The 12,844-nt window shown below is 46.6% G+C and overlaps 1 protein-coding gene across 1 annotated transcript in view; it reads left to right on the top strand.

Moving 5' to 3' along the window:
• UBA6 (ubiquitin like modifier activating enzyme 6) overlaps nucleotides 1-11,537 on the top strand; it is a 31,493-nt gene extending 19,956 nt beyond the window's left edge. Inside the window, exons 23-34 of the mRNA XM_064148561.1 lie at nucleotides 100-180; nucleotides 737-865; nucleotides 1,649-1,700; nucleotides 1,787-1,850; nucleotides 2,310-2,379; nucleotides 3,614-3,685; nucleotides 4,838-4,955; nucleotides 6,264-6,457; nucleotides 7,478-7,605; nucleotides 8,858-8,945; nucleotides 9,289-9,383; nucleotides 11,259-11,537. Coding sequence (XP_064004631.1) covers nucleotides 100-180; nucleotides 737-865; nucleotides 1,649-1,700; nucleotides 1,787-1,850; nucleotides 2,310-2,379; nucleotides 3,614-3,685; nucleotides 4,838-4,955; nucleotides 6,264-6,457; nucleotides 7,478-7,605; nucleotides 8,858-8,945; nucleotides 9,289-9,383; nucleotides 11,259-11,394 — 1,227 coding nt within the window. The 3' untranslated portion in view covers nucleotides 11,395-11,537. The remainder of the gene's footprint in view (nucleotides 1-99; nucleotides 181-736; nucleotides 866-1,648; nucleotides 1,701-1,786; nucleotides 1,851-2,309; nucleotides 2,380-3,613; nucleotides 3,686-4,837; nucleotides 4,956-6,263; nucleotides 6,458-7,477; nucleotides 7,606-8,857; nucleotides 8,946-9,288; nucleotides 9,384-11,258) is intronic.
• The last annotated feature ends 1,307 nt before the right edge of the window (nucleotides 11,538-12,844 follow it).

Raw genomic sequence — 12,844 nt, 5'->3', positions numbered from 1 at the left:
AGAAGCTTGCTGATTTTCAGCATGACCTTTGGGGCTTTGGGAAGGTGAGGCTTCATACACTTCTTGCAAAATGCTGCATTTGTTCTTTTTATTTTCTAGTTTGAAAGTTCCTTTTCTCACAAGCCTGCCCTGTTTAACAAGTTCTGGCAAACCTATCCATCTGCAGAAGAAGTGTTACAGGTAGGGCAGTGTTTGCAGGGTTTAAACTGGTGCTTTATGGATTTGATTTGGCTCAGTGAGACTTGAGGCTTTATTCAAAAAGCCTGGAGGCTTACTTAGCCAAGTCATCAGCTGGCCTTTCATAGGACCAGTATTTCTGGTGTAGCTCATAATTAACATGCAAAGTCTGCTGTGTGGGCTGCTTCTCTAGGCTGTGTGTGCTCTGCATGTGGTGTAGAGAAAGCAGAGACCCTGGGGGCACTGCCTGGGAGCACGCAGTACACCTTACACTGATGTGCAGCTAGCTAAACATGAAGGGAACACTTGGTTTCAAGCAAGTTCAACTCACCTGCTTAAAATCCTTTCATGCAAGTCTGTAGTGGCCTGTGGACCACTGGGCTGAGTGGAAATCAATCCAGCAGGTGGGACAAACCCAGTGGAGGGGATCAGATGAAGGATGCTACTTTAGCAAGTGAACTTCTGTTTCTTTTTGCCTGTAACTGACTGAAAACTGTCTGACTGTATTGGGAGGCATCTTGTGTGTTCTAACATTTTCATCTCTCTTCTTCATATCTAGAGAATAAAATCAGGGGAGAGCTTAGAAGGCTGCTTTCATGTTATTAAAACACTCAGCAGAAGACCCCGAAGTTGGACACAATGTGTGGAGCTAGCAAGAGTTAAATTTGAGAAGTATTTTAGCCACAAGGTAAGTGAGAGTTGGACATGAGATCAAGATGGGCTGATCAGGATTTTGGAAAACTGGGCAGCTCCACTAACTGGATGTCCAAGTCTTTGCACTCACTTCCATCTCATCTTCATACAATTGTTTTGGTTGGAAAAGTCCTTTAAGATGATTCAGTCCAACCATTCTCTAACTCTGCCCAGTCTGGTGCTAACCCATGGCCTTCAGCACCACATCTCTGCCTCTTTGAAATACCTCCAGGGATGGTGCCACTTGAGGCCATTTCCCAGGTCCTTCAGCTGCTCTTCATCAGACCTCTTCTCTGGACCCTTCACCATCTTTGTTGCCCTTCTCTGGACCTGCTCCAGCCTCTAAATGTTCTTCTTGTAGTGAGAGCGTCAAAAGTGAACCCAGGACTCAAGATGTGGCCTTAGCAGTGCTGAGTACAGGGGACCAATCTCTTCCCTGGTCCTGCTGGCCACACTGTTGCTGATCCAGGCCAGGATGCTGGTGGCCTTCTTGGTCACCTGGGCACACTCTGGCTCATCTTCAGCTAGCTGTCAGCCAATACCTCCAGATCTTTCTCTGCTGGACATTGTCAGCTTTGCCCTGTCACTCTATGTAGCAATACTTGTGTCCTTGTGCTCTGTCTTGACACAGGTGTCCTAGATGTTCTTGACTCTTTAAATTACTTCAGATACATACTGCAATGTCTTAAGAGCTGTATCAGGATGTCAGCACTAACAATAAGGCTTTGTTTAATGTGCTCATGACAAGTGACTGAAAATCCTCTGGCTTTTCCTGCAGGCACTGCAGCTGCTTCATTCGTTTCCCCTTGACACACGATTAAAAGATGGCAGTAAGTACCAGCGCCCTCTGTGCCTGCTTGGGATTAACGGTGTGCAGCACATGCTTAAAGTTTCTCCTCATCTGTCTTCTTCCCAGGTTTGTTCTGGCAGTCACCCAAGAGGCCACCTTTCCCAGTGAAGTTTGAGTTCAGTGATCCTTTGTGAGTATGCTTCTGCCACTGCAGCCTAAAAAGAGCCTAGAGCAGGAGGTGCAAGGCTGTGCCTTCAAGGCGCTAGAAGCTGGGCTGATGTATGGTAGCCCATAGCCTGAGGCAGACATGGGGAACTGTCTCATGGTTTCACCGCTGTGAAGTTGGAGAGTGCTGTGGGTGCCACTTTGAGTGAGATCATGGAAAATAGCGAAAGTGAATCTTTTTTATGCTATATGAGCATTTGTAATTGTTTTCTTGAGGAAACGTAGATTTTGTGAAGTAACTCTTGCTTAGTTTTGGGGAGGACTTCTGGGCCTCTTAAAACTTGCCATCTTATTTGTGCTCTGTGTGTTGAAGAGTGGAAATGCTGTTTCAGGACCTTCTTAAATATGCCTGCAGAGCTCTGAGTGGGCAGCCGAAGTAAAAAGCCAGCCGCGCAAAACTGAACTCTTGCTGTCTTTCCTGCAGGCACTTTGGTTTCCTCCTGAGCACAGCAAAGCTCTTTGCCACAGTGTACTGTGTCCCTGTCACAGAAAAGGTAACCCATACCCTAACCCCATCTCCGTCACAGCTCTGGGGTGGATGTGTTTGGTTTTGGCCCCATGCCTACTTGCTAGTCTTTCCAAGAGCTGATTAAAGTGACTTCAGTCTGCCCTTCACTGACTGATCAGCAGCTGCTTTATTTAAATCCCTGACCTAGATTCCTCTATCCCTGATAAAATGGATCATGCAGTGGGGTGTGTGCAGAAAGCACTGAACTCAGCATTTCTTTGGAGGGACCCGTTGAGAATGATGGAATCACTTCAGTTGGAAAAGACTTTAAGGTCACTGGGTACAACCATTCTCTTGAGTCAGGTGCTAAACCATTGTAGCTTAACTTGTCTGTTTCCTTCAACACAAAAGTGAGGAAAAAGTAACATAAGACCCCAGAGAGCTACCCAACCCCTATCTGTCCTGTTGCCATCCCTGTGGAAAAAGCCAACCTCCAAATTGGAACAGGGAGCCTGCTGCATTCCAATCTGATCTGCAAACCCTGTGGTACTTTGCTCCAGCCAGCACTTCAATTTTTGAAGCTAGCATGGGGCAGGATGGTTTTGAATAACAGCAACAGATTTCAACTCAACCCATGAAAACCATGGCCTTGAGCACCACGTCTCTGTCTCTTTGAAACGCCTCCAGGGACAGACATTTAGCCACTCCCCTGGGCAGCCTCAGTCCTTTCAGTCAACAACTTCCTTCTCGTAGCCAAGCTAAACTTGCCCAAGTGCAACTTGAGGCCATTTTCTCTCCTAATTTTCTGTCAGTACAGTAACTGCACTGAAAAATGATGTCTTTAAGGCATTTTTTAAACTCAGGATCTTAGTTATAGCCTGGCAGTTTTATTTTTACTGACTCCCAGCCTCTATGTTGCTTACACTGCAGTTGTTGTCACCCTTCTGCTTTCTTAGCTGACTCTTCCTGTAAGCCACCTTTACGTTACTGTTCTGGTCAGTTTTGAGGTGTTGGGTGTCTCACCCCACCTTGGCCCCCTGTGGCAAGTGAAACGTCACTTGGTGTTTAAACTGTGCAATCCTGATGATGTTTTTTGTGTTCTTAATGTTTTTAATACTTAAATGATGCTTTTAATCTTTGTCTTCAACCACTGAATGTTGGTAGGATTTACTTTTGGAGAATTTAGTGTTCTTTTTAATGCTACTTGGATGTGCAATCTATTTGTGGGATCCTATGTGATTTGATGTGAATTTCAATAGTTTTTCTTCCAATTATAACAGGATTTGTCAGAGGAAACCCTTCTAAAGATTATTTCAGCTGTGAAGGTGCCAGAGTTCAGACCTTCAAACAAAGTAAGTGTGTTGTTTAATCTAAAGGAGACACTCCCACATCTCCAACTACTTCATGTATTGATGCTGACAAGAAATAAACACAAATAAATGCAAGACATGGGAGTTTTTCACCTTTGGCAGATGATTTGTTGTAGCATTGTTTTCCACACAGGAATATGATTGGAAGCCTGTGATCTATTTCAAGTTTCTAGGTGCCTGTGCTACTATAACCAAAGTAGTACAGCTCTACTGAGAAGCAGCTTCAAAGCAATCCTCGTGTTAGTTTGTTCTTTCTGATTAACATAAGGAAGTGTCATGTCAGTTTGTTCTTCCTGATTAACCTAAAGGAGGAAGTGTCATTATTTCATGCTTAAAGTGGTGACTGCAGAGCAGCTCAGGTGTTACTGTGCAGTGGCAGCTGTTTGTTGTCATTTAAAACCAGCAACTACTCCAGCATGGTTTCTTGCTTTCCTGCCCAGTGCGAACACCTGGCTCCTGGATGCTTGCCTTGAGACAAAACTGACACCTTGACTTGAAGTTTCAGAGCAGTTGGAGTCAGAAGTGACCTCTAGACACTGCCTTGTCCAGGCTCCTTGGGGCAGCTAGGCCATGTAATCAAGGGCTGTGTCCTGCTGGGTTTTGAATGTCTCTGGGGATGGAGACTTCATAGCCTCTCCCTGCTACCTTTGCCCAGTGCTCAGCCATGCCTCACAGCTTGGGTTGTTTTTTTTTTGTTGTTGTTTGGTTTGGAGGTGGTGTTGGTTTATTTTCTTTCCTTGTGTTTGTGGTTTTGGTTTTTCAGTGTTCTCATGCATTTCTTCTAGGATTTCAGGTGCTTCAGTTGGTGCCTGTGCACCAAAGAATAGAGTCTGGCTCTGCCTTCTGCATTTCCCCCCGACCCACCAAATATTTATACCACACTGAGCCTTCTCTTCTTCAGGCTAAACTCTACCAACTCTCAGCTTCTGCTCTCCAGGCCTTTAACAATCTTTGCAGCCCTTCGACTAGACCTGCTGCAGAAAGCCTCCTTCTTGAATTGGGGAGTGAAGACTGGAGTCCTGTAGAATACAGGAGCAGTTCTACAAGAGTGCTAGCAGGAAGTTCAGTGTAGTTCATACCTGTGCTGTACAGAATTCCTGTGTCTCCTTAGTCAAGCACTCTGTGTGTTTGCAGGTTGTACAGACTGATGAAAGTGCAAGGAAACCAGACCATATCCCAGTCAGCAGTGAGGATGAGAGAAATGCAGTTTTCCAGCTGGAGAAGTCCATACTGTCCAATGAAGCTCTGGAGAGTGAGTAGTGCAATCTGCTTCATAGCTTGGTAACCTCTTGCAATGGCACTGACAGTAGTGGGAATGCCAGGGCCAGTATTAGGGAAGATGCACAGATGGACTCTGTGATCTTGAAGCTTTTTTCCAACCTAAATCATTCTGTGGTGTTCAGGTCTCTGGGTGAAACAGTTCTGTCACTCTTCAGGAAGCACACTACTGGTATCTAAATCTTTCTGAAATGCCACACAGAGAAGTCTCCTTACTGCCTGGCATTGCCCTGTGCTGCTGTACTTCTGACATTCCTGCAAGTTGTAGGGTCTTGAGTACAACCCTGGTGATGGTAGACAGGCAGCAGAGAACTGAACTCTAAGGAGGAAGAGTGCTGGCTGCATATAATCACAGCATAGAAGGAGCTGGAAGATCGTGGAGTCTCACCCCCCTGCCAAAGCAACACCACACAGGTCACACAGGAACACATCCAAATGGGTCTTGAAAGTTTCAAGAGAAGGAGACTCTACAATCTCTCTGGGCAGCCTACTCCTGGGTTCCAGCACCTTCATATCAAAGCTTTTTCTCATGTTGAAGAGGAACTTCCTGGGTTCCAGGTTGTCTCTATTGCTCCTTGTCCTGTCACAGGACACCACTGAAAAGAGCCTGGCCCTTCTTGACACCCACCCCTCATATATATATCAATAAGATCCCTTCTCAGGCTGCTGTACTCCCGACCAAATGGCTGCAGGTCCCTGAGCTTTTCTTCATCAGACAGATGTTCCAGCCCCAGATGGACTTGAGGGAATCTATCTCAAATGACCCAAAATGGTGCAGGCTGTTAAGAGTCTTCTTCAGTGTCTTCTAGATGTGTTAAAATGAGGATGCTGGAATCCCATTTTGTGCCTGACCACGTGAAGAGGTCATTGGGCAATAACTGTGTATGTCCATTTTTAGCCCAAGAACACAGGGAGGAGAGATTAGCTTAGCTCTGGCCCATCTCATGGAATGTCACCCCCACCCTCTGCTCTGATACAGCTGAGAGGGGGTTCTCAGAGGAGATTCTCAGTGTTACAGTGAGGTGGGGGACAAAAGAAAGGTCAACATTCTACTCCTGGTATTGCATGGGAAATAAAATTACAGAGCTCTGTTGGTGTTTCTTATCACTGACCTTTAATAACTGGTGCTGATGGAGGCATTTCTGCTCCTAGCATGGCAGAAGATTTAAAGCACCAAGCTCCAAATGGGACATTGTTAACTCGTTAAAAGTTTAGCTCCCTGTAACTTACATTCAGAACAGCTTTGGTTTTCTGATCACAGTTTGTGCTCTTCGTTTTGCAGGTGACTTGCAGATGAAGCCCATCTCCTTTGAGAAGGATGATGACAGCAATGGGCACATAGATTTCATAACAGCAGCATCGAACCTGCGAGCCAAGATGTACAACATCGAGCCAGCAGACCGCTTCAAAACCAAGCGCATTGCTGGGAAGATCATCCCTGCAATTGCCACAGCCACTGCTGCAGTGTCAGGGCTGGTCAGTGTGTTTGAGAATGCTCAAAGTGTTGAGCTGGTTCTTTTGCTGCTCCTCATCTGAAACTGCTGCTGTCTGATAGCAGTTAACACTGCCCTGGCACAGCCTCCTTAAACAAATGGTATAATTTCAAACTGCAGCTTCTTCCTTTCACCTACCAATGCAGAAAGGTGCTCTTGGTTCTAGATGGGGTAAGCCCTTGGTGCTTTGATTGCTGATTTGCTGACCAGAGAATGGAGATCAGGAACTGGATCTGTTGGAGTGGCTCCAGAGGACGCTATGAAGATGATTAGTGTGCTGGAGCACCTCACCTATGGAGACAGGCTGGGAGAGTTTTCAGCTGTTCAGCCCAGAGAGACCTTAGAGCAGACTTTCCAGTACCTGAAGTGGGCTACAGGAGACTTGGGGAGGGACTTCTGACAAGGGCTTGTAGTGACAGGGTAAGAAGCAATGGCTTTGAGCTGGAAGAGAGGAGATTGAGACTGGAGATTAGGAAGAAATTCTTTTGAGTGAGGGTGGTGAGACACTGGAATAGGTTGCCCAGGAAGGCTGTGGATGCCTCATCCCTGGAAGACTAGGCGGGGTTTGGGAATGGATGACCTTTAAGGTGCCTTCCAACCCAAACCACTCTATGACTGACTTGATCATCAGTTTGGTTTGTTTTCTGCAGTCCATGCTGGTTTCATCAGAGTGTCACTGCCAAGAGTGGTAGGCTTAGTTCTGTTATGGCTCACATCCATGCACCTCAGCAGAGCTGCTGCATGCTTTGTGGAGGTGTCTGCAGTGAAACAGTCTTGTAGGAGCCTTGCATTAGGAAATTTTTGGAGTGTTTGAAGTGCTCCCATTAGCAGCAAAAGGTACTCCTGTGGCATGGTGGCTTGCACTGCTCTGCCAGCTGGACAGAGCCTGCCCTCTAGCAGCTGGCCCTGAAGCTACTGGCTTCTGAACTAACCCAACATTGCTGGCACAGCAGCTGAGCCTGTGCATGCTCTCATGGGTATTTGGCATTCTTCTTTGCTGCAGGTTGCACTGGAACTCATCAAAGTGGTGGGTGGCTACCCAGCTGATGCCTACAAGAACTGCTTTCTGAACTTGGCCATTCCAATCATGGTCTTTACAGAAACCTCTGAAGTGAGAAGAACAGAAATCAGGTAGGGGGGACAGTGGCAGAAGAGGGTGTTTAGAGGCTTGGTGATTGATGCTTCAAACTTGGTGAGCCATTTCAGCAAGTGAAGTTCCTGCAGTCATACATCCAGATCACCAGGTGAATGCTGTACATGCTGGCAGAGCAGAACTGCGATGGAACCAGAGCTGATGTCATACTCCAGTTAAACCTTGTAGGTGGTCAAGGGTAGTTGGTGTTGTTCTTTAACTGGAAGTCTTAGTGCTGCCTCTCAAACTATTACCCATTGTCTATGCACTACTAAAGGTGTAAGTGATACTCTTAGTACTGCCACAGATGTTCCACAATGCACTGCTGAGGAACTTCCTGTTTGTAAAGTGCAGCACAAGATCTTCTGTCCTCTTTTTATGAGCAGTGGCGTTAAGAGCTGGGTTTTGTTTTCAGTGGAAGCTGATAAAGCCTAGCTGAGTTAGCTGTGCTAGTTATTAATAGACATCCTGTCTGTGCAGACTGGACACACTTTTGTACCTCAGCCAGCACAGGAGCTGCTGGTCAGTAAGCCTGAAAGCTCAGCAAGGTCATTGCCAGGTACCCAGAGTTCCTTCTGAGCCTCCTGCTTAGCCAGCTCAAAGGGCTGGAGCGATGGCAGCAGAGAGGGAGGAGCTTTGTGCTCAAAGTGAAACAGCAAGACAGCAGAAGGTGCTTAAAAGGAGTGACTGAGCTGATGTTCTAAAGTCATGTGATGGTTTGGGTGTTCCCCCCCCAATTAGGAAAATCACCCAGCCTAGACTCAGCAGCTCTGGAAATTGAATGAAGCTTTATGTTTACAGCTTAGCACAATATACAAGCAGAGATTTACAATCTATACAGAAATATACAAGTTAAAAAGTAATACAGAAACACAGCAGCCCTCCCAGAATCCTGAGTCCCCAGGAGGGGCTCCCAACCACCCTTCCATCTTCCTCCCACCCCTCTACCTTACTGTAGATCTTGCTTTATGTTTAAGGTAGTATGGAGGGTCGGCCAGGGAGGGTAGGGAGCAGATGGATTAGTCACACAGACAGCAGGTTAGGTTAGATAGAGAAGTTCAGCCCAAAGCCCAAACAGATAACAGAGTTGCTCTCTATGTTTTTGTTCTTGTACACCTCAGCAAGCCTATGAGTGAAGTAGACATCACTATTGTTTCCTTTTCACAGCCTGTAATCTAATGCTTCTCACCAAAACATTCTAGCTAGCTTCAAACTAGCACAAGTCACAAGCAACCTTTCTCTTTAAAACAGAAATGGCATCTCATTTACAATATGGGACAGGTGGACAATCTATGGGAAAGAAGATTTCACTCTGCTGGACTTCATAAATGCTGTCAGAGTAAGTCACCTACTGCCCTGGGCTCATACAAGAGGAAAGGGGTTTCTTGGTCTGGGTGGTTGGACTGGGGTTGGGATTTTTGTTGTTTGGGTTTGTTTTTTATCAAGTTATTGTTCAAAGCAGTCAGGAGGGCTGCCTCTCAGCAAACCTCTCCAGGCTTACTTTCAAACTGTGAATTCATCAGGCTCAGATGGATCTCAGCAAAGTTTTCTGCACGTGACCATGTGTTAGCAGATGTTCTGTTTGAGATCTGATGGGTTGGGAATAACTCGCTGTAGATTTGCATCTACTGACTTGTGCAGCTGTCTTCAGCCTTTAATATACTTTCATTTGTGAATTCCAGGAGAAATATGGAATTGAACCAACTATGGTTGTGCAGGGAGTCAAAATGCTGTATGTTCCCGTGATGCCAGGGCACATCAAGAGATTAAAGCTGACGTAAGTATGGACTGAGGGAGGTAGATGCACACAAGAATGATGCTTGCTGCTTTAGCACAGAGACATGTCTGGCAGCAAGGTCTGCTCCCAAAGTGGTGGCTAGTCACCAGTATTTGGGAAGCAATAAAAGGGAACGTCTTCCTGTTCAGAAACAAGAGAAGTAGCTTAACTGCTGTGGTGAGAACAGACTTGTGGAGTGCTGCCCTAAATGATGAATGCCAGAATGGGGAATTCAGAGAAGTCCAGTGGTGAAGTGGGTGTTTGGGTGGGGAAAGAAGGTATCTTGCTTCAAGAACAAGAATAATTGAAACATTTTAAGCTGGCTTAGAACTAAAGGTGATATTTAACAGTTCAGCTCTGAAGTAAAGAGAATGTTTCTTTGGGAAAGGGTTAACTCATCAAAGTGTGCTCAGGTCATAGTAATTCCTGGAGATTCCAGCTGGCTTCAACCTGTCCAGAAATGTGGACACTGACTCAGCTTTGCAGTGCTGCTCACTGGCAGGAAGCTGTGCTACAGAAGAAGGACAAAGTAGTTTGTTATGGGCAAGCTACACACCTGTAGTGGCATGAACTTGCAGCCTGTCTCACAACAAGTTGTTTATATTCCTTCTTTAGCTCCGTAAATCATTTAGCATAAGTGGGGCATGTAATGAAGGCACAGCCATGGTGTAGAGCTGTCTTCCTGTGGATATCAGGAGTTCTCAGCACCGAGACTACCTGAGCTTTCCATGCAGTTACAGCAGCTTGGGAGTCTGTGACAAGCAGTCCCAAAAACTTGAGGAGATACTTGCCCAGGAAACTCTAGTCTTCCTTGGGAGTTTGTTTTATCCCAAGGTGATTAAAATCTTTCTCTCCCTCCCTGTGATATGGACAAGTATTGCAAGCCTTTGTCTTTGTGCCACAGTTAGAACATTGCCTGGTAGAATACTCTTTAAAAGCAACTTCTAAGGCCATGGTTCTCTGCCTTGTGCTGTCTCATGGAGATTCCTCATGCAGATGGATGTGACCTCTGTATCCCTGCTGAGATGCTCCCTGCAAGGGAGCAAGGACCTGGGTGCAGCAGCACAGGCAGAAGAGGAATCTTCTGTAAGTGCCCTGTGAGGTGCGGAAGTGACTGCATCCCCAGCCTGCCAGCACCTGAGCTGACCTCCTGAACCAGTGCTCCCAGCTGGCAAGGAACTTACTGAGACACCCAAGATGTGTAGTGAGAGTGAGATGGGCTGACCTACTACATTGTTTCAGTGTGCAACTTCCAGCCCATGGCTTTTGAGAGTGCAGAGCAAAGAGGGGAAGTCACTCCAGGACAGGACATGACCTGCTTGCCTGGTTTGGACTCACACTGTGGTCATGAGGGCAGAAGGCCCAGAGCATGGCTGCTTTTGCCCCCTCACTGCTATTTGCCTGTGAAACTCAAGGCCTTCACAAGCCTTAACTCCAGTGGAGCTTCTGATCAGAACTCTGGATCTGGTGTTTGCACTGGAGTGCTTCTCCCAGGCAGCTTCTTGAAACCAGCTCTTAGTGGCAGACCAAGACCCTGCTCCTCCCATTGACCAGAGCTTCAGTAGGACATCAAAGAGAAATGAGCTTGTCAAGGAATCTTGCCCCCAGATGGACATTTTCTCTTCTCTTTTGTACTGAGCACTTGTTAGGGAGCAAGGGGCTCAGTCTGGCAAGAAAAGATAGTGCCATTTGCTGTGCCTTCTGGGGAGGAGCAGCTTTTATGTCAGAATAAGGCAGATTCATCCTCCATTTCAAGCTGCCTTCTAGTTACTTAGGCTTCACTGCTGGCAGTAAAATTCACCCTCCTCTAGCTCTGGGCTCCCACTGCCATCCTCTTCCTGCTCTATTAACTGCCTGTTGTTAATTTCCTTGCAGGATGCAAAAGCTTGTGAAGCCATCAGCTGATAAGAAGTATGTGGATTTGACAGTGTCCTTTGCTCCAGAGACTGATGGAGAAGAAGACTTGCCAGGGCCCCCAGTGAGATACTACTTTGTTCAGGAGGATAATTGATGGTAGAGACACCAAAGCCCTTCCTGGACCCTCTGCTCTGCAAGGACTGTGCTCATTCTCACCCATTAAAGATGGTACTATCCATTGCTTTTGGGAAAGCCTTAGTTCAAATAAATGGTGAAAAGCAGTGGCTATGCACTGAAGATGAGATGGGTGGCTTGCACCTGCTCCCTTTTCCTTCAAACCTGGTTGCTGAAGGAAGAATTGGTCACATTGAGTTGCATTGTTCAGTGCAGTCCTTAAAGACAAGCTCTGTATTAATCTGTGGGAAGACAAAGGAACCAAAAAGAAGGGTGAACCTAGTACATGGTCCCTAGGTGAAAATTAGGTGCAGAAGATAGGAAACTGCTATTGTTTGACAGTGTTTGTGTTCTAAGAAATCTCTGACCCATTTCACATCTCACTTCAAAGCAAGACAGGTGAGATATAAGCCATCCAAAAAGTTTAAACTGCCACCTAAGAGCAGATGAGTGTCTGCTGGGTGTCTTACTCCATCTCGACATGGAAAGGCAGGGAGGCAGGTCCTGAGTAGGTGTAAATTGTCACAGCTGCCCTGGAGTCGAGAGCTGGGCTCAGTGGTAATCCTGCTCTGTGGGAGTACTGGGGAATGTGAGAGTCACAGACTGGGGTGGGTTGGGAGTGACCTAGAAAGGAGAACATAATGCAGAGCTGAGTTAGCACTTCCACCAACAAACCTTTGTCTTCAAGAAAGAGAAGATGGTGTGGTGGAGCATTTCTGCCCTGGACACATAAAAATCACTACAGCAAACCCTGACTGTGATGAAGAAGGCAAATGGCTCTGGATTTTGGCCACAGCAAGCACTACTTCTTCAGCTGCTCTCCTTCCAGCCAGTGGCCATACATCTTCACAACAAATGGAGTCAGGAGCTGTTCCTCTCCCTTCCTCCTCTGTTAGCTGCAGTTAGGATAACAGCCATCAGGCTAGAAACTTGGACACCATAGAGGTCACAGATTGCATTGGGTTGGAAGGGACCCTCAGAGATCTTTATCCAACTCCCCTGCACTCAGCAGGACACCTCTAAACTTGAGCAGGCTTCCCAGGGCCACAAGAAGTCTGATCTTGAATGTCTCCAGGGACAGGGTCTCAACCACATCCCTGGGCAGCCTGTTCGTGTGTCACCAACCTCATTGTGCAGAACTTCCTCCTGATGTCCAACCTCAATCTCCGTGTTCCGATTTTGAGCCATCCTATCACCACAAGCCCTTCTGAACAGTCCCTCCCCAGCCTTCCTGTAGGTCCCCTTCAGATACTGAAATACAGCTCTAAGGTCTCCTTGGAGCCTTCTTTCCAAGCTGAACTATCCCAAACTCAGCCTGTCCCCATAGCAGAGGGGCCTGACTGTAGCCAGCCTTTTGGGAAAGGAACTGAATTTGAGCCAAATGCATCTGGCTTAAGGGCTTGACAGGTTTCTGCATCCCTGTTAATGAT

The sequence above is a fragment of the Pogoniulus pusillus genome, chromosome 9 (assembly GCF_015220805.1).
Source record: "Pogoniulus pusillus isolate bPogPus1 chromosome 9, bPogPus1.pri, whole genome shotgun sequence".
In the NCBI taxonomy this organism is placed as follows: domain Eukaryota; kingdom Metazoa; phylum Chordata; class Aves; order Piciformes; family Lybiidae; genus Pogoniulus; species Pogoniulus pusillus.
Note: the sequence above shows the minus strand (reverse complement) of the source record. Positions and strands in the feature narration are given on the sequence as shown.